Source organism: Anguilla anguilla, chromosome 4 (genome assembly GCF_013347855.1).
Source record: "Anguilla anguilla isolate fAngAng1 chromosome 4, fAngAng1.pri, whole genome shotgun sequence".
Classification (NCBI taxonomy): domain Eukaryota; kingdom Metazoa; phylum Chordata; class Actinopteri; order Anguilliformes; family Anguillidae; genus Anguilla; species Anguilla anguilla.
This window is the reverse complement of record NC_049204.1, coordinates 66,868,401-66,888,296: the sequence shown is the minus strand read 5'-3', so window position 1 is coordinate 66,888,296 and position 19,896 is coordinate 66,868,401. Positions and strand designations below refer to the sequence as shown.

At 44.6% G+C, this 19,896-nt stretch overlaps 3 protein-coding genes and 1 long non-coding RNA gene across 4 annotated transcripts in view; 2 read left to right on the top strand and 2 right to left on the bottom strand.

Moving 5' to 3' along the window:
- The window catches only part of LOC118225953 (tripartite motif-containing protein 16-like), a 972,804-nt gene that overhangs the window by 339,029 nt on the left and 613,879 nt on the right, over window positions 1–19,896 (bottom strand). The gene's annotated exons all lie outside the window — the stretch shown is intronic.
- Window positions 1–19,896, top strand: part of LOC118225964 (tripartite motif-containing protein 16-like) — an 890,716-nt gene that overhangs the window by 709,929 nt on the left and 160,891 nt on the right. The window lies entirely within an intron of this gene.
- LOC118226058 lies at window positions 171–3,795 on the top strand. Its single transcript, XR_004764953.1, has 3 exons — window positions 171–199; window positions 561–608; window positions 3,480–3,795. It is a non-coding gene; the product is annotated as an uncharacterized LOC118226058 (long non-coding RNA).
- On the bottom strand, window positions 10,750–17,440 carry LOC118226024 (ADP-ribosyl cyclase/cyclic ADP-ribose hydrolase 1-like). The gene is made up of 8 exons (XM_035415266.1): window positions 16,979–17,440; window positions 14,896–15,025; window positions 14,148–14,283; window positions 13,866–13,948; window positions 12,806–12,879; window positions 12,150–12,236; window positions 11,532–11,615; window positions 10,750–11,372 (listed from the first exon to the last, which is right to left on the bottom strand). Exons 1-8 carry the CDS (start codon window positions 17,185–17,187, stop codon window positions 11,315–11,317), a joined length of 861 nt encoding a protein of 286 aa, XP_035271157.1. The 5' UTR covers window positions 17,188–17,440; the 3' UTR covers window positions 10,750–11,314.

Genomic DNA, 19,896 nt, shown 5'->3' with positions numbered 1-19,896 from the left:
ACCTCTATGGAGTCCACCAGCGCTGCTCAGAACAAGACCAAGTAATCAATTGCAAATGATTAGTCAATCAGTGGGCAGGTGCAGTCGCGCTCGTGTTGATTGACAAGCGGTCTTGCCATTTTGAAAAGTGGCATTATAAAAAGAAAAACGGAGTTCGGAAATACAACTAACAACGTTACTCCTGTAAAGTCATATTCAGGTGTGCAGAATGACTAGAATATTGAGCAACCTAGATTCCTCATTCATATTAATATGATTTTAGCTACACTAACATTTCTGTATCCGACCTTTCTCGGTGTGCAAACGAATGCAAAGATAGAACTTTGGCTTAAATAATTGTAACTTCTCCAGCTTTTAAAAAATAAATTTAAATTAGCCTATTACAAATTCTGCATTTACCGCAGTAGGTTTTTTTTAATTTACCGTCAGCTTGTTTTACACTTCCAGGAAGCATTTGCCAGGGTTTTTTACATTTACTTTGTGTTCATAGGAAAGGCTATGCTGTTCTTTGCATGTAGCCTAGTTGTTCGTGAGTTTTAAAAAATTCTTTCTTTCCCCAGCTCTGCAATCAACCTAGACAACTAGATGCATCAATCAATCGACACCAAGTAAGACCACGGTTATGTACTTTTCACTGGTTGGATGCCGCTGTGCTTAAGACTTTTTTTTTTTTTTTTTTTTTTTTTTTGGCTGTGTGGAGATTGCTTATGCTTGGTGATAGTTGTTGACAAGGAGTGAATATTATTTTATAAATTTGTTTGATTCCTGTGAGGAATTTGTGGTGATTGACATCACTTTCTTCTGGTTTGCGGCTGTGTTGCTGCTGTGCTGTTCAGAAGTGATTGCTGATGACTGGACATTGGTGCTGTCTTTATATTTTCTGGACTGATTATATAGCGATCTAATGATATTGATGTTGTGAATTAATTGTAGGTGTATAGATCTTCGCTTTGTTGCCGAAGCCCTGGTACTGACTTGAGAATTGGTAGCATTTGAGAGCGAGAGAGCGTAGTTTAAGTTAGGAGCTAGAAGCAGTGCTGCTGCTGCACGGTTGGTGCTGGTGGTGGGTTGTAGGTGCGTCTGCCAGAAGACGTCAAAGGTGAGGAGCTGGTTATGTACTTTCACTGGTGAAATGTCGCTGTGTTTTCTTTTTGCTTTTTAGCGATTGCTTGTGCTACACTAGGTGAGAATTGTTGAGGAGTGAAGATTATATTTTTATTAGGCTCTGTAGTGTTTGTTTCTGTTACTTTGAGGAAAAGCTACTTGCTCTGAGTTGTTGCTTATATCTAAAGAGAAAAGGTTACCTGTATTTTGGCAAAATATGAAATGGTGATTTTGATGTAATTTTTTTTGCTGCTGTGCTTAAGAAATTGCTACAAATAATGCAAGTACATTTGAGTGATTCACTTTCAGTGTGATGCTGTGTGTAGATTCATATTGTGCAGTTACAATTCTGTAATTGACTGTTGCTAATAGTGGATGAGTGAAGTTTTGTATTTTTAGGGCAAAATGTGTAGATTTTGATTTCCATTGGTGCTGTCATTTGATTTTTCTGGACTGATTTATGCTGTGAATTATAGTTGTAGATCTTAACTGTGCTGATTTGAGTTAGTGGAATCTGAGTAGTTTAGATGAGAAGCTAGAAGCAATGCTGCTGCTACACGGTTGGTGCTGGTGGTGGGTTGTAGGTGCGTCTGCCAGAAGACATCAAAGGTGAGGAGCTGGTTATGTACCTTCACTGGTGGAATGTCGCTGTGCTGAAGTGCTGTGTTATCTTTTGCTTATTTTGGAGATTGTTGCTTATGCTACACTAGGTGAGAATTGTTGAGGAGTGAAGATTATATTTTTAATTGGGCTCTGTCGTGTTTGTTCTGTTGCTCTGAGGAAAAGCTACTTGCTGCGAGTTGCTGTTTACGTCTAAAGCGAAAAGGAGGCTACCTGTACTTTGGCTAAATATGAAATGGAGACTGGGGTGATTTTGATGTCATTTCAATTTTCTGCTGGTTTTAGCTGCTGTGCTGTTAAGAGATTGCTACAAATGATGCAAGTACATTAGAGTGATTCACTTTCAGTGTGATGTGTGTAGATTCATTGTGCAGATTTTCTGTAATTGGTGACTTGCTAATAGTAGATGAGTGAAGTTTATATTAAATTAGGCAAATGTGTAGATTATTGATTTCCATTTTGGTGTTGTCATCTGGACTGAGTGCTGTGATAATGATGTTGTAAATTAATTATAGATGTAGAGATCTTAGCGCTGTATTGCTGAAAGCTCTGGTGCTGATTTGAGTTAGTGGAATTTGAGTAGTTTAGGTGAGAAGCTAGAAGCAATGCTACTGCTGCTGCACGGTTGGTGTTGGTGGTGGGTTGTAGGTTGCCAGAAGACGTCAAAGGTACGGGCATGCTTATTTTAATTCAAAGCTGGTTTTTGCTGCTGTTTTTTTTTTTTTTCAAATGTGATAATGGGTTTTTTTTTTTTTTTCTCTCAATGATGCTGCTGCAATGGTGGAAAAATGTGATGCCAGTGTTGTCTGTTTTATGGTCTTGAAGGAATATAGGAACTTGGAATTAGAATGGTTTCAGGGTTTGAGTGAGGGGATTTGGTTGCTTTTGTGCTGGTACGTGGTTTTTAGAGAAGGTGTGATTACTGGCAGAGTAGTTTGTAAATGCTTGCAGATTTTAGCTTTGAGCTTAGAAGGGCTCGGCGGTTATCTGTGTTGCAGGTGATTAGGTTGTCTGTGGTAAATGTGTAAAATAGGATTTGAGTGGTCTGACTGGCTTACTGATTGAGGTTCAGGGTTTGCTCATGGCTATGGTGTCTCTTGTATGTGCCCTGCGATGGGTAGGTGCACCTCCTAGGCAAATTCATGCTTGGATAGGTTCCAGTCACACTACCCCCCCCCCCCCCCTTTCTCCGGTGAGAGAAGGTGAGTATGAATAGAATGAGACAGAAGTGGACAAGTTGAGTGGGAAAAATCCTCTCACTGGAGCTGACCATATCATGGAAATGGATCTGATGAAGATGATGAAAATAAGCTGCTGATGTGCTGTCCACTTGTGGAAGAGCTTTACCTTGCTGTAGAAGTGTCATGTTTTTTGGGTGAACATGACGAGACGGATCACCGTGCTATAGAACTAGGCTTGACCTGGCTTGGTGCAGAGGTTTGCTTGCACTACATTGAAGGTTTGGACCAGGATCTCTTCAAGGTAGACACTGTTGCTGGAATGTCCTGAAGTATCTTTTCCATCAGCCATTTGAATATCGCTGGGCTATCTTGGTATGAGCTGGTGCTGGCAGAGGGACCTGCCAATAACCACTTTGCGGGTTGAGTGAGCTGAACCAGTTAGCATGTGCTATGCTATGTCCAGGATGTAGTCAATGCTGGGAAGAGGGTATGAAGCTTGGCAAGTAACTGTGTTCAACTGCCTGTTGTCCACGCACAATTGGAGGTAGATTTTTTTTTTTTCTTCCACACCAGCACTGGTAGGGACTCGCAGTGACTCTTGGATGGACAGATCATGGCTGCTGCTAACCTCTCCCAGACCACAGCCTCTGCTTCCTCCCGGCCCTGGGTATCGCATTGAGACTGGAAGGACTTTGTACAGCGGAAGGGGCTAAAGGAGCTTGGAGAAGGCTATGTGCTGTCAGCACCAGGCCTTGGGTCTCAGGTACACCAACTTTCTCCACTTTCTGCATCTTGTCATCTGAGTGATTTGTGTTGTCCTTTTCACAGTCATTGTATCACAGGGTGAGCAGTTGACCCACCTCCCCAGGCTTCTGACTGGCTTCTCTGTTTGTGCTGGAAACCACTGTCCATCCACTTCAAACCAAGTGCTTGTCATCTGCCTTGCCCTTTCCTCTCTTCAGTACCAGCCACCTTGAATTGCTGGGTCTGAAGCTCACTCTTGCTTAGGCAGTGGATCTGTCCAGGTCTTCAAACACCGATCTCTCCTCTTTCACTGACTATGTAGTGATGGTCATGCTGTCTGTGAAAGTTCATGTCAGTGGTTGCCACACATTGGATCTTGTCTTGGGCCCTCTGCTTGGTCTTTCAGCAGAGTCCACAAGGATGTAAACAGCAGCTATGATGAACACTGTGCACCCTGTTACTGCCCAGCCTCTACTGTTTGGTAGTATAGTCACATACTGTTACCCTCACCCTGAAATCATTTTAGAAAAAACAAAAAATAGAAATAGAAATTTTAAATAGAAATCAAAAATAAAAATCTAATAGTAGAAATAATATAACCTTGATAAAATCCAAACTATAATACATTTTTATTTTAGAAAATTATATTAAAAAAAAAAAAAAAAAAAAAGACTAAATAGCAATAAAAATAGCAAAAATAAATAGCAATAAAAATAGCAAAAATAAATAGCAATAAAAATAAGGAAATAGTAATTTAGAATAGTTCAGGATGAGGGTTATAGTGTACGACTGTACAACCAGAGGCTGGGAGTGACATGGTTTTGGGGTGCACAGTGTCCATCATAGCTGTCATTTACATCCTTGTGGACTCTGCTGAAAGACCAAGCAGAGGGCCCAAGACAAGATCCAAGGTGTGGCAACCACTGACATGAACTTTCACAGACAGCATGACCATCACTACATAGTCAGTGAAAGAGGAGAGCTCGGTGTTTGAAGACCTGGACAGATCCACTGCCTAAGCAAGAGTGAGCTTCAGACTCAGCGATTCAAGGTTGCTGGTACTGAAGAGAGGAAAGGGCAAGGCAGATGACAAGCACTTGGTTTGAAGTAGATGGACAGTGGATTCCAGCACAAATGGAGAAGCCAGTCAGAAGCCTGGGGAAGTGGTCTGGCTGCTCACTCTGTGACATGGTGAGTGTGAAGAGGACAACACACCGCACACATGGCTGGGTGCAAAGGGTGGAGAAGGGTGGTGTCCCTGTAACCCAAGGTCTAGTGTTGTCACCAAACCCCTCTAAACCCTCACCAAACCCCTCTAAACCCATTCCGGTGTACAAACTCACAGTATCAGCAGTGGAACCAGTGAACAGGAACATTAGCAGCTAACCTCCAAAGATTCCAAAAGCTTCAGCAGAATTGGCCTTTACGGCAGGGGAACAAAATGGCAGATGCCTTTCAGAGAAGAGATTTGAGGACTGTGACTGCAAGAACTAAGTGGGGTGAGCATCGATCAAGGTTCACATTGTGGCTCAGTGATTTTTTTTTCAGCAATGAAAAGACTTAAAACTAGGCCTTCTGACCCTGGAAGATCCTTTGCAAAGCCATTGGATGAGGACTGGAGTTGGTGAAGGAGCACAAGCAATACAATTGTGCTGGAGGTAATGGTGCCATAGTAAGAGAGGTTGGAGGAAGCCAATGCAATGAACCCACTGAAGCAATCACTTAACCAGCTCTTCTCCATGCACTCTTCCTTATCTAGGTGCTTACCAGTGGATGTGGGATAAGAGGCTTCTAAGGACTGGATGCAGAGGAAACTGAGAATTCCTGGAGCAAAGACCGCAACATACAAGGCCATGTGGAAAAACAGCTAGACAGGAGAAAGCAAGAGCATCAAACCATATTTTGACTGAAGAGTGCAGAGGAGTGGATCGGCTACCTGGATCAGGCCAGCCATTGATAACAAAGTTGTCCTCCAAAGAGGGGGGGTGGTGGTGGGCAAGAAAAACCTTAGTGTTAGCCAGTGGAAGTAGACTCAGGTTAGTTACTCTGAAGGTACCTCAGTGTTAAATTTTTTTTTTTTTTTTTTTTTCTTTTTCTTTTCTTCTCTCCTTCCTCAATTTTGTGGTAAGTGAATTCCAATTCAAACGGAAGTCATTCAGAAGCCTGAGCTAGACCAGCAAAAACAAAGATGTCCTCCAAAGAGTTGGAGTGGTGGTGTGAATTGTAGCATGGCTGTACACAAGACATTAGCACCCCGGTGGCTAGCTAGCCTCCGCTACACTAATCCCCCCCCCCCCCCCCCCCCCCCCCCCGGGCTGAGTACTGACGTGGTATGAGAGGGTGGCTGGCTACAGCAGGTGATGAATACCAGGTGCTGGCAGAAGACCGGTTGAAGGGGGTGAGGTGGTCACCGTGCGGAATGAAGAGCCGTTGCCGGAATCATGTCCAAGAGACGCCGCAGGATTGTACAGGAGCCCTCCCAGTCACTGTGGAGCATGTCACGGAAAACAGGTTTGACGACCATGGATGAGAAGCTTCACTGGATGCTGGATACATGAAGGTTCATGTTGGTGGTTGTGGCACCTTGGAGTTTGTCTTGGGCCCTCAGCTTGGTCTTTCTGCAGAGTTTACAAGGATGTAAACCGCAGCTATGATGGACACTGCACCCTGTACCTGTGCCACCCCCAGCCTCTGTTTTGTAGTACAGTCACACACTTGTAACTCTCATCCTGAACTTATCTAACTATTTCTGTAGGTTAAACATAAGAGTAATAATAGGAATAATAAATAAAATAGGAATAATAAACAAATAGTAAATAAAATAAGTAACAAATAATAAATAAATAGAATAAAAATTTAACTAATCCTAGCCCTAATAAAATTAAAATAAAAGAAATAAATAGAATCAATAAAAACTTAAAATTTAAAATAAATTTAAAAAACAATTACATTTTTAAAAGGTTCAGCATGAGAGTTACAGTGTGTGACTGTTTTACCAGAGGCTGGGGGTGGACACGATTACAAGGTGCATGGTGTTCATCACAGCTGCCTTCTGCATCCTTGTGGGCTTGGTAGAAAGACCAAGCAGGGGACCTAAAACAAAATCCAAACTTGAATCTTCACAGATGGTATAACCATCACTACGCAGTCAGTGACAGAGGGGAGAAGGACTGAGATGACATTGAGGACTGGGACTGCATGGACAAGCACTCCAGGTCAGCACTGTTCAAGGTTCACACTGGCTTACTGTAATTGGTAGTGGATGAAGAGGAGACTAGCCTTTTCCCACTGGAACATCACAAGAGTGCGTAATAGTTCATCCACTATTTGGCTCAGGCCAGACTTGCAATAACAAAGATGTCCTCCGATGAGGGGGGGTGGTGGTGGTGGGCAAGAAAAACAAAGTACAAGATCTTTTTCAACACAGCTGAACAGGTGGAAGACAGCGTCACACTGGCTTTAGCTGAAGAGTGTGTAACAGTGGATTAACTACTTGGCTCAGACCATACTTGCAATAACAGATGTCCCCCAAAGAGGGGGCTGGTGGTGGGGAAGAATAAAACCAAAACGTGCCAACAAGTATTGTTGCATGGATGACGTCAGATTCAATATGAGTTGAGAGTGGATTCAAAAAGCCAGTCGGAAACCGTGGTAGGGTATTGGATTAGCTATACAGTTCATTCTGGGCCTGATCAACCCAGTCTGTGTATCCTTCAGAAAGTGTGTGTGTGATGGCACCAAAACTACTACTGATGAAAGGACTTCATCTGAGTCATGGGAAAAACCAGGGGCAGTAGTGTCATTCTGGTGTGCACATTTGAAGGGTAAGTATGTAAATTTTCCCTTCCTGGATTGTGGCCTTGTCGTGGCGGAAGGGCTTGCGAGGTCTTATGATCCCCGGAGCCATGTCGTCGGGGGAATTACATGTCCCCCGGTAGGGTCTCCCAAGGCGAACAGGTCTGGGGTGAGGACCCAGACTAACACGATCCAATCGACCCCTAACTATGGTGAACAATTACAAGCATAAGTTTACTCTGCCTGGAAAAGAGTTACCGGGACCCATATACATTGGATGTATAGGCCATATGACCAAGACATGTGTGTGGCAGGGCTCTGTTTGCAGGAGGAATTCAGGGCAATTCGAGGACCACGCCAACTGCTTAAGCAGACACACACCTGGATGATACGAATCAGTCCAGGATTTAAGTGCTTCTTTTCACAGTAGGTGTCGGAGACCGGGATCCCCTACGACAGAGAGTGAGAGAGAGGGAGCCTGAGCCCGTACGACGTATGCAGCTGAAAAGCGACCCTTATTTCATTTATTTTGTCTTTGTTTTAGTTTTGTTGTTTTTGCCCAGATCCTGTGAGGGTGACGGACGAAGGTTTTGCTGATTGCTCTCCCCCTCCCCCTCAAACGCTGGAGATATCTGGAATTTCCGCATCTCCCTGTGTCCAGCTTTTCTGTCCCTTCCAGGGTAGTCACGGCATATATATATATATATATATCAGTTAATCAGTTTATTATTGTCTCTCTCTGTAAAAATACATTTTGTGAAGCATATAAATGGTAATGCTAACACTAGACCTGGCTGAGTGTCCCTGGCCTTTTGTATCAAGGATGCATGCCCTGCTACCACACTGAGCTGCACACGGTGTCTGGTGCTGAATCCTAGGTGTGCCAGTGCAGGCTGTGCCTGGCAGCTCTGCCATAGTGTCTTCCGGAAAGAAAGGATTTCAGCCAGCCGCGCTTTCCTCACCTCAACGCGCGAGAGCGACCCTTCTGCTTAATCTGATTCCCACAGTCCAACTGCACCGTCTGTGTAAGACCTGGGCCTTCGCACTGTGAAGGAAGAGCAAGAGAACAACTCGCACTCACTCGCATACACTCTCATACTCGCGCTCTTACACTTACGTACTCATACACTCACATACTCACTCATACACTTGCATACACTCTTATGCTCACATGCACAGACCCACACCAATTGCTGCACCAGGATTAAAATTTTGGATGGTCTGAAGAACGTTTTGCTGGGCCCGTTAATTGCAAAAAATTTGGCTAACTGTTTGATCACCCCATGACCTTTTTCATTTCATTTACAGCATGCATTTTGTCGGTGTAGTGCTAAATATGCGCCCTTTGCCTTTATTGCGCTGCTTACGTCATAAACAGCTGTTCAGTGTTCTAAACCGTTGACACCCATAGCGTTCTACACAGCTGGAAGCTGACGTGTTGCTATGTGAGAGACCGCTTCCTGACCAACGTCTCCGCTGAGGTGCCCACGCAAAACTGGGGCAGCATATTTATTTTTATTTTGCAAAATAATGACCAACTTGTGATTGCAGAAGCCAAAATGGATTAGAAGATTTACATGCTAACATTTGTTAGCATCTCTTCACATTTTTTTTCGCAAAACCACACGCCCTCCAATGAGAGCTAAAATCCGAAGCTTTTCTTGCAGATTTTTGCGCCGGTACTATGCCTTGATGCATTTCCCGCTTAGCCTATATAATAAAAACCGGTATACTTTAGAACTGCAGCTATTGGAATTGCTTCCGTTGCGTCCTTTGTTTTAAGAAAATAGTTTTGCAACTGACGGTTTCATAATTTGAGATTGTGGTTGTTTAAGTGTTCAAACCCATTGCCTAAGAATTGTGGAATATTAGATAAGGTGCAACCTTAATATTAAAACGTTAATGTACCCATTATTGAACAGTGACAGAAATGCTTCACTCTCAGAAGACGACCTTGCACTTTTAGCCGCCCCTCGTGCGCAGCCGGCGGTCTGTTTAAGTAAAACTTTAAAGGGAAATCCCTTTCGACGCCTACGCCGTCTTTCTGGTACGAACATGTCGTCGAAACCCCATCACGCTCACGCACCAAGATGGCTCGTGCATCGCACCTAGGATTCCCTTTGGCCGCGCGGGTCGTCATGGAGTCCGCCCACGCAACGAGAAAAGGGTCTGAAATAGCCGAACAAATGTCAGTGCTTGAAAATTTCGTGCCTCGAAATTGCAGTGATCCCCAGTAATCACGTCCGTTTACTGAAATGTTGCCGCGCCGTGTTTTTCTGATGAGTGTGAAGAAAATAAATCATGGTCGTGTAATTGAAATGATTATTACTTGTCTTTATGGATACGCGGTTGGAACCGTCATCGAACGCGAATCTCTGGATTTCAGGCATTTGACTGGAGACACACAAACGCAAATCAGCGTTATGCAACTATATTTAGCTTTGTAACTGCCTGGGGAAAGACTGGCGTATTTAACCTGATTTTTTTGAAGTACTGAAAATGATTTATGAAAAACGTTCATCGCTATTAGAATCCCGTAAATGCTGGCTGGTGTGTGACTGTTTCCTTCCCCTCTGACTCAGTATTTTGCAGGAGGACTGAAGAGTCCACTGTTTCAGCAAACTGTCAAAGGGGTTTTTTTGGAGTCTGTGCGTGGGTGTGTCCTTTCTGTGTAGGCTGGGGGTTAGTTGTCATTTCCAAGTTCAGAGAAACGCAGAGGTGTGTTAGGTGTTGGTGTCAATCAGAAAGGAAAGGGGTACACCGTTTGTGAGTTTATGAAAGGGGGCAGGGGAGGGGGCGGGTTTGGGGTGTTCATATGTCTGTTCTTCCCCGAAGCCAGGTATTTATGGTAATCCTGACACAATACTACATTAAACAGCCTAGCTAGGCAGCTGACTAACATCTTTCAGATCTAGGTTACTGCAAAAATGATTTTTATTCAGACAGGACAATGAATTTGAAACACGATATTAAACCCGGTCAACATTTAACGAACACAACTGTCTGTCAAAAATAGGTGACACGCCCACAAACAGCCGACTGTGGGGACGCGGCGCGGCGACAGGCGGCCGTCGCCGCGTATAGTGTGGCTTCACCGTATGCCATCGCGATCTAACCGGCGTCCTTTAAATCAAACCGGCTTTGTGAGGCGCTTCTGAAGCATCCCTGCGTTCCCTGAAATATGCACGCTTGTCGCTGAATGTCGCCATCTTCTGGCAACTCAGAGTCTTTACGCTACCACTAACTCTTATTTATACTCCGAGATACTGCAAGTGCTTTTATGTCCGAGGAAATTTTTATTATTTTTTTATTGCATGAGACCAGAGGATGACCACCCAGAGGATTCAGTCCACTAAGAACAGTGTGTGAGACTCAGTGGTTTGTCATTACAAAGGTTCTAGAAAGGCCCAGATGGAAATCGAGCAGAAGAGGGAAGAAGCACTCACAGACTGGTCAGCTAGACCACTGAAATTCCATTGGACAAAAATAGTTATAATAATTAGTTATAATGATTATTTTACAAATATGAACAGCATATAAAAACTTAGTTCCATAGTTTATTTTAAAAAAAGACAAACTTCTTAGAACATACAGGATCTAAACCTCCTGCTACAGCATCAGTAACCTTTGACCTTGTGGTTACATTTCTTTCATTGGATCTCTTATCTTGGAATTATTTCTAGTAAATGTTATACTACTCTGTTAGTGGCTGTGTGTACAGAGGACCCCACCAGTCAGCAAGCACAAGCTGAACCATGGCCACGTTACACTCCCCCACCAGCAGCCCACAGCTACTTTGCTCAATTAGACATTCTGATTGGACAAGCTACTGGGAGGCCCCGCCCCCTCACACTCCTCATTGGGCTAGGTCACCAACAGTCACCGCAGGGCTTGTCGGGGTCGGAGATGCAATCCAATATTTTCGACCTGGTTCAGGGGGAAGAGAAAAAGCAGAAATGAGGATCAGGAACGGGTGCTGAACTGAAACGGGTCTGACTGGCCGCAGAATGGCTGTGATTGGCCACAGCACCGCTTGCAAAAAGGCATTTCATTGGTAGACCCCCCCCCCCCCCCCCCCGCCCTCACCTTTGAACCTCTTTGCAGGTGTACTTGAGGTTTGGGTCCAGGGTACCTTGCAGACTTTGTAGAGAGTCATTTTCACAGTTTGTCCTTTGGGAAATGAACAGGTAGTTGGGCCTGAAATCTGGGCTTTTCCAATAATACAGCAAGGCTGACACATTTTACACAAAACATCACATCACGGAAGGAGTTCATCAGGCTGGTTAACTCTCAGCCCCTTTAGAAGCCCTACCTACAGAATTTATAATGTTGAATAGGTTTCCAAATGTAGAATATCAGTGTTATCATAGAAATGTGGAAATGTATATATTATTATCATTTTTTAGCGCTATATAAAATACAATGTTCACAATTTTTTAAAGAATTATTATTTTAGAATTCACTGAAATGTAAGGCTGTGTGTGTGTTATTAATACTCTGCGAGTGTACAGATACCAATATGGTCCCTGAATCTGTGGCAAGTGTCTTGCCTGTAATCAGGAAAAACAGCCACAGAATTCTACGTGCAACAGGGAGTGATGACCATCCCGGATTCCACACGTGTCACCACGTGAGTGTCGAGTCAGGAACACACACCGAGGACCGCTTACAGCGCTGCACCAGGACGTGAGGGGAGGAGCTTACGTGTCATTTCCTCTGGTCACCAGGATGACATTCAAGGCCCTCATTTTGGGGGAACTAAACTTCTTGACTTCAATGCTGCCAAATATGCTGGGGGGGCAGAAATATGTTTAAAACAAACACAGATCAAGGGAAACTGGCAATTCAAACAAAATACACTTCTTCACCATCATCCTCCTCAGTGGGTTCATTCAAGTTGCTTATTTTCACTCCCCTTCCCCACAGCCTCTCCACGCTCTTTAGCTCCACCCAACGGAGGACGCGAGGAAGAGACACGAGGACGAAGGAATCAAGGCAGTATGTATCAGGCGAATGGAAAGTTAGTTTTAAGCCACATCAATTATGGCAGACATGACCGATGTGGAGAGGTGGATCCACAGGTCGATCTTTTATACGGCACGCATTCTGAAAAAATACTTTCACAAAGGATGAGGTCATGTATCCTCATCAAAGCGTCCTCTGGAAGCCTCCTAGCTCTTTGCTAGCAGTGCAGTGTGGTTTTTGTAGTTTCAGTGTTGGGCTACATTACGTTACTTTAGATTTATTTACGCTTGGATCTGAATGGTTCTGATCGAGTTCTGGCTAGATCTTTGAGGGTGAGTCGGAGGCAGTAACTGCCCTGCAGTGGAATGTTCCAGCACAGGTGATGCCACCCTTACCTGTTGGTATTAAAAGGTGTGTTTATTGATCCATTCAGCATCGCGGTGACTTCGCCACAAGCAGACTCGGCAAACTGCAATGCATGAATAAATAAATGATTGTGAATGCATTTTGCATATTTATGTTTCTTAGCTGTGATTCCCAGTTACTGACCTGAATTTGCACAAGCTTTTAACATGGCTGCCTGCTGCTGCAGACTCTAAAACCTCACATTTCCCACATCCTTCTTTGAACATTAACATTTTATTATTTTTGTTAAACACAATGCAAAGCCATATTTGATGTTCGTCATGGCAATGTGAATTAAAAGTAAAACAAAATTTAAAATTCTGTGAGCTGTGGTAGAGTTTATAAATCAGCTAACAAGTGGTATCTCCATGGAAACAAGAAACAAAGCCCTTTTGAGAAACTCTATTGCCATTCAGAAGGCAAACAGAGCAGGAACTTTTTTAACAGTCTGGACAGTGGGGCTTCTGGAGCTTTCCATGTTCTGCTGTAAGCCTTATGTAAAGAAAAACCCACCAAACAATGAACAATATAAATTATAATAAACAATGCTTTAGAAAATACCCTGTAATTGGCTAACTTGATTTATTTTCTTTTCGGAAACTTTACAACCGCCAAAACATGGCTTAAATTACCACAGTAAATGACACGCACACACCCACAAACTTTATAACGACCATCAGCAAACTCAAAGACTGTTATAGCCTCAACTGTAATAAACTCTAATGTTTGTAAAAGACATTGATCAGTTTGTCAGGGCACAGACCCTAAAGGGTCACCTGTCCACAGGTGTCACTGAAACAGTACACCTGAATCAGCAGGTGAACAGAGGGCAGGAGTGAGCAGTTCCCACACAGGAGATCTGAGTCTGCACTGCAGGTGTGGGTCTGTTCCACAGGTATGTGGCACAGGCCGGATACACCAGATACAGGCCAGTACAGGTACACCTAATACAGGCCAGGTATGCCAGTTAGAGGTACAGGTACACCAGACACAGGTACAGGTATAGGTACACCAGATACAGGCCAGGTTACAGGTACGTCAGATACTCACCGCTGCTGAGGCTCGATTCCAGAAGGACCGGACCGGATTCCTCTCACACTCCATCCACCCTGGGCAGCCGGTGGTGAAGGTTTCTGGGGAAAAGGAGGAGAGAGGACACACACACACACACACACAAACATTTAAATATTTTACTGATATAGCAGTTCTGTGGCTGAAGCTGATTGGCTGTGATAGTATACTGATGTAATCGTCCTGTAGCTGAAGCTGATTGGCTGTGATAGTGTACTGATGTAATCGCCCTGCAGCTGAAGCTGATTGGCTGAACCGCACCTTTGCTGCCGTTCTTGCCGCACCAGGTCAGGCCGTCCATGACGAAGCCCAGCAGCGTGTCCTCCAGGGTCAGCAGACAATGCTTGGCCTCCGTGAGCTGATGCACGATGTCTTTCGTTTTGCTCCAGAACAACATCTGAAATACACCATGAGAAAAGACCCAGTTACAGGCAGTGGGGTGGGCGGGACTTACCCGGTTACAGGCAGTGGGGTGGGTGGGACTTATCGGTTACAGGCAGTGGGGTGGGCGGGACTTATCGGTTACAGGCAGTGCGGTGGGCGGGGCTTACTGGGTTACAGGCAGTGGGGTGGGCGGGGCTTACTGGGTTACAGGCAGTGGGGTGGGCGGGGCTTACTGGGTTACAGGCAGTCGGGTGGGTGGGACTTATCGGTTACAGGCAGTGGGGTGGGCGGGACTTATCATGTTACAGGCAGTGGGGTGGGCGGGGCTTACCCGGTTACAGGCAGTGGGGTGGGCGGGACTTACCCGGTTATAGGCAGTGGGGTGGGCGGGACTTATCGGTTACAGGCAGTGGGGTGGGCGGGACTTACCCGGTTACAGGCAGTGGGGTGGGCGGGACTTATCGGTTACAGGCAGTGGGGTGGGCGGGACTTACCCGGTTATAGGCAGTGGGGTGGGCGGGACTTATCGGTTACAGGCAGTGGGGTGGGCGGGACTTACCCGGTTACAGGCAGTGGGGTGGGCGGGGCTTACTGGGTTACAGGCAGTGGGGTGGGCGGGACTTACCCGGTTACAGGCAGCTTTTTCACTGACAGCGTGGATGAGAGGGTCATATGCCTCCATGGGAACGTCGCAGGGGTCCTTTCCTACGTAGGCGCCTGAGAACGCATCCCACATCTCCTCACACGTATTCTCACTGCAACCACCAGAGGGAGCCGGTGAGAAGGCACACTTCCTCATTCCCCGTTCAGCAAACCCAGGGGCACATCATTTCCTGTTGACCCCTGGTACCCTCGTGGTCACAGTGGTCACCAGCACATTAAAATCCAACATGAGCACCTAAGCCTCTCAACCACTAAAAGAAAACTAGAAAACAATTCTCTGGAAATTTTGTCTGGGTGTTTTTCATATGGATAAATGAAACTGTGAATAAAACCATCAGTTTTATCTTCCTTTTGACCATTTTAGTTCAACCATTTCTCTACAGTGTAAGGCCTTGGTGGGATCTATGTACTGTATACAATAAAATGTAGTATTTATTATTATTATTATTATTATTATCATCACACAGGCATGAAGGCAATCTCCATAAAGTCTTGCAAACACAGCAAAGGTCAAAGGTTCACACAGGATAAAGGTTCTGTGTGATTTTGTAAGTGTATGATTCATATGAAAATACCCATGAACACCCATGAATTTTTTTTCTTTTTAAAAGGGGGTGTGGCTAATACTGAAAGTGTAACCCAAAGCTGAACAAAATGCCAAAAATGTTTACCATTATAATCACTGGCACTGCTATTGTTGAGAAAGCATTAAAGTCCTGATTTTACAATGACATCAACAATAATGCCGTTTAGCAACAGGTAATTTGCTTTTTCAAGCTGTGTTTAATGAACAATTAACTATATGTTACATAGGCAAAAATTTGCTTTGTAATGTATGTAAATACATTTTAAAAATGCTATGTAAAAAGTTGTGTAAGTCACTGGATAAGAGTGTCTGCTAAATGTCTGTAATGTACACAGGTACTCATCCTGTAGAGTATGAACTCCACCACCACTCCTACCTGAGGGACACTGAATTATAATAAACTGAAAAATAATTTTATAATTCAAAAAATAGTTCCTCAACTACTGTATGCCATGAACACTCCTAATGAAATAAAAACTACAGAATGTAAGGCTAACATGTTTTGTTGTTTTTCTCCCCTCACTGTTGTAGCCACACTTTACCTTTATGTTTGATTTGCGTAAGCTTGGATAAATTAAATAAAACATCAAAAATCTTCTCGGGGTGGAAGACATTTTAAGCTATTATGCTCTTGCTCAAAGTTCCCCAAGTTGTGTTTTGTGAAGAAAAGCACATGAGCTGACAGCAGTGTAAGCATCGATTTATGCACCAGTAACGACCTAAATTGATGATCATAAAATCATAGATTGCGAAACTATTTTCTTGAAATAAAGAAAGTTAAGAAAGCACCAAGTTTCTCAATCAACTTCTGACTGCTGAGCGAATTGTGTCAATACTAAAAACACATACACACTCAAACACACACACACGCACACAAATACATATAGTGACCGCCTAAATTGTTGGTACCCTTGATAAAGACGACCAAAAAGGCTGTTGAAATTAAAAACACAGGTAATCAGATGTATTGTACACTCAAAATCGGGAAATCATATTCCTTAATACTAATAAAAATAGAAAAGTTTTTATTTTATTTTTTAAATAAGTATTATTTTTATTTCTGAAAAAGATAGGTGGCACAATTATTGGCACCACTAGTTTCACTAATTCATGCTCATGAATTAAAACATTTAAATAAAGTTCTGTGAGAATTTTTCATTTCGATTTTAAATAATTTCCTGCTTAATTGTGCCATGGAAAGGTAAGCTCACGAAATTCCGGGGATCATGGCAGGTTCGATAAGGAGCGATTTAAGGGAGAGAGCTACATTTCCCAAGCCTAAATGTTTTTTTTAACAGGTGTTGTTTCTTGGCTATAACTGTAGACATAACAGCCATTTGCAACAGCCACGTCTAGGGGGAACTTTTTTTTTTATGTAAAAAAAAAGTTTAAACTGATACATAATCAAGAAGCAACGTTAAACACAGGACTACAGGGCTTTCCCGAGTCCCAGTCTTACCTTGAGTGCTCGCCCTTCTCCCCCAGATAAGTTTTGCATTTAGAGATCAATATCGTTCTAAAGTTCCCGTTCGAAGGACCGCTACTCCTGTGACCGAAAGCGGCGCCCAGGCACGCGCCCACGGCCGTCAGTAAGAGCAGGACGCAGACTCCCAGAAGAACCGCTCTTCTGCACTTCCTCCTCTGAGTGGCGGACGCTTCGTAATCCATTTCCGAACCCCGATTCCGCGATGCGAAATGTGCTCGCGGGCGCAGCTGGTGTTATGACTTTGTGCGTTCTGCGAGCGGCTGGTTTCATAAGCGCTCGCGACCGTCGGCACATCGAAGTGGGCTGGGTCAGGCCCTCTGGAGCTCGGGTGTCGCGTGTGGAGCGATTAATAGCGACAGACTCACGCTGCCCTGACGGGGAAAGGTCGCGAGACGCCAGAACGCCGGCTCTTCTGCTTCTTCTCCCGCGTATGAGCGACATGCCACCGCGCACGCCCTTCTATTAATATCCACGATACCGACAGAGATAAAAAAAAAAAAAAAAAACACAGCAACCCGTGGGGGGTCCTTGTAATTCCCGGACGCGTAGCTACAATCAACAATACAATCAATTTCAGTTCTCCTGAAATCCTAATACCTGCAACAGTGTGGCAGAGGAACAGCTGGGGGTCGTTAGGTTAAAAATAAAGGACCGCTGGCATAAACACTATGCAGTCGTTTAAGGCCACAACCACCCCCGGTCCTCACAACGCGAGTGTGTGAATGTGTGTGTGAATGTTGGAGCACTTTGGGGCCACTGTCGTGTCTAGGAAACGACAGACTTCCACGCCAATCGTCAATCTGTAAAAAACAATTTCACGAGGGAAAAGACACCACAGCACAACAGCAGCAAGCTCTTCAGAAAGTTTAGACTTTATTGCACAGGTGCACAAAGCCGGATCAATTCAGCAGAATTGAACCTCGATTGTCAGTTTTGCATACATTTTATACACATTTTGTGCCCACAACCGCCCTTTAACACATTTCTAAAAATATCAGCCATCTGGTCTTTTCTGGCACAGTAAGGAGTTTCACTTTCCTGTTCGTGGGTCAATTTGACCTTTTTGGCATAAAGATGATTTTCGGTCCTTATGATGTTCTATTTATTCTTATCATAGTGGACAGACACAAGAACTTTTTAGCGCCACTAAAACCCAAGGGCCACCTCAGCCCAGTCCTCAGTGTCTTTGTTATGATCGAAGCCTTTGAGGATAAGCAGTTTTTAAATATATATTTATAATTAAGATGATTTAATGTTAATTTAATTTAAAGGTGGGTTCCTGCTTCCTCTCTGAACTCTCTGATTTCTTATTTCTTCCTCCGTGGGAATGTCCTGTGAAAATAAAACGTGGTATTTTTAAAAAAAAAATTTATGCGGGGGTGGGGGGGAGGGGAGGGAGGGAGAGATTTGTGTTGTCATGCAGTGTTAACACCCGAAGGGATTATCTGTTTTTATGTGTTATCTCTGGTTCCCGTACGTACTCACAAAGGAACAGGTTTTTTTTCTAAATACAGCGGCTCACATCGGAAGTGCAAATACGCGGTTAGAACTTGCTCCCCAAGCTGGTTTAGCTAAGAGCAGATGCGGGTATTTACCCGCGGGCTAAAGGTGACTTTTAACATAATCCAATTACAAAAAATACATAATCGTATTTATTATTTTAAAAGGTTGACTTTATCTCACCCTCTAATGTTCTAATCGGAATGAAACATGCTCAAACTCACACCGTTCAGGCTGAGCTATTTCACTGAATGCCGTTGTTCCCCCCCAGATGTGAAGTAGGCGTGAGACAATCTCGGAAGTTTAGCTACGAAGTGCATTTATCCCAGGGGAGCGGAGAAATTCAGAAGGATCCAGGCAATTATTAAAAAAAAAAAAAAAAATTTCTTAGAATCATCATGCTCAGCTGGAAAAAGATATGTGCATAATTTTTACAATGTATAAGAAACCCAACACTCTCTTGGCATTATGCAGACTTAAGACACACATGCACAAACGCACGCACACACACACACACATGCACAAACACACACGCATGCGCACACACACACACACGCACCCTGACCAACTACAGTGACAGTAAGGCTGAAACAGGGCAGTGCAAATTGCTTGGACACTGCTGTCAGGGGAACAGTGCTGCACAGGGATCTGTGAAGGATGTGAAGAATGCATGAGACAAGAACGCTCCTACAATCCGTGCCTTGTGTGTACATGGGGCACAGACGCGACCGTGCACATGGACAGGAGGTGGGGCGGGGTAGAGGCACAGACGCGACCATGCACATGGACAGGAGGTGGGGCGGGGTAGAGGCACAGACGCGACTATGCACATGGACAGGAGGCGGGGCGGGGTAGAGGCACAGACGCGACTATGCACATGGACAGGAGGCGGGGCGGGGTAGAGGCACAGACGTGACCGTGCACACGGACAGGATGTGGGGCGGGGTAGAGGCACAGACGTGACCGTGCGCACGAACAGGAGGTGGGGCGGGGCGGGGTGGGGTAGAGGCACAGACGTGACCGTGCGCACAGACAGGAGGCGGGCGTGTGAGTGTGCTTTGTGTCGTGTGTATGGTACAGGCTGCAGCGTTAGCTGGCTGGCGTCTCCCGGGTGCGCGCACAGGCGATGCGTGTGCTCTGTTCGGGGTTTCGGGTGCAAGCCTCACACACGCTGTATAAGATGGCGATTTGAGGCAGCCACTCTCTCTCTCTCTCTCTCTCTCTCTCTCTCTCTCTCTCTCTCTCTCTCTCTCTCTCTCTCTCTCTCTCTCTCGTCCTCATTGTGAGTGAGGTCAAAATGCCTGGTTAATTTTTGGGCTGCTCAGATTGGTTCTGGTCTGAGGGAGACGGGTCTGTGCTGCTGGCTCCGCCCTTCCTACGTGAGTTCTCTG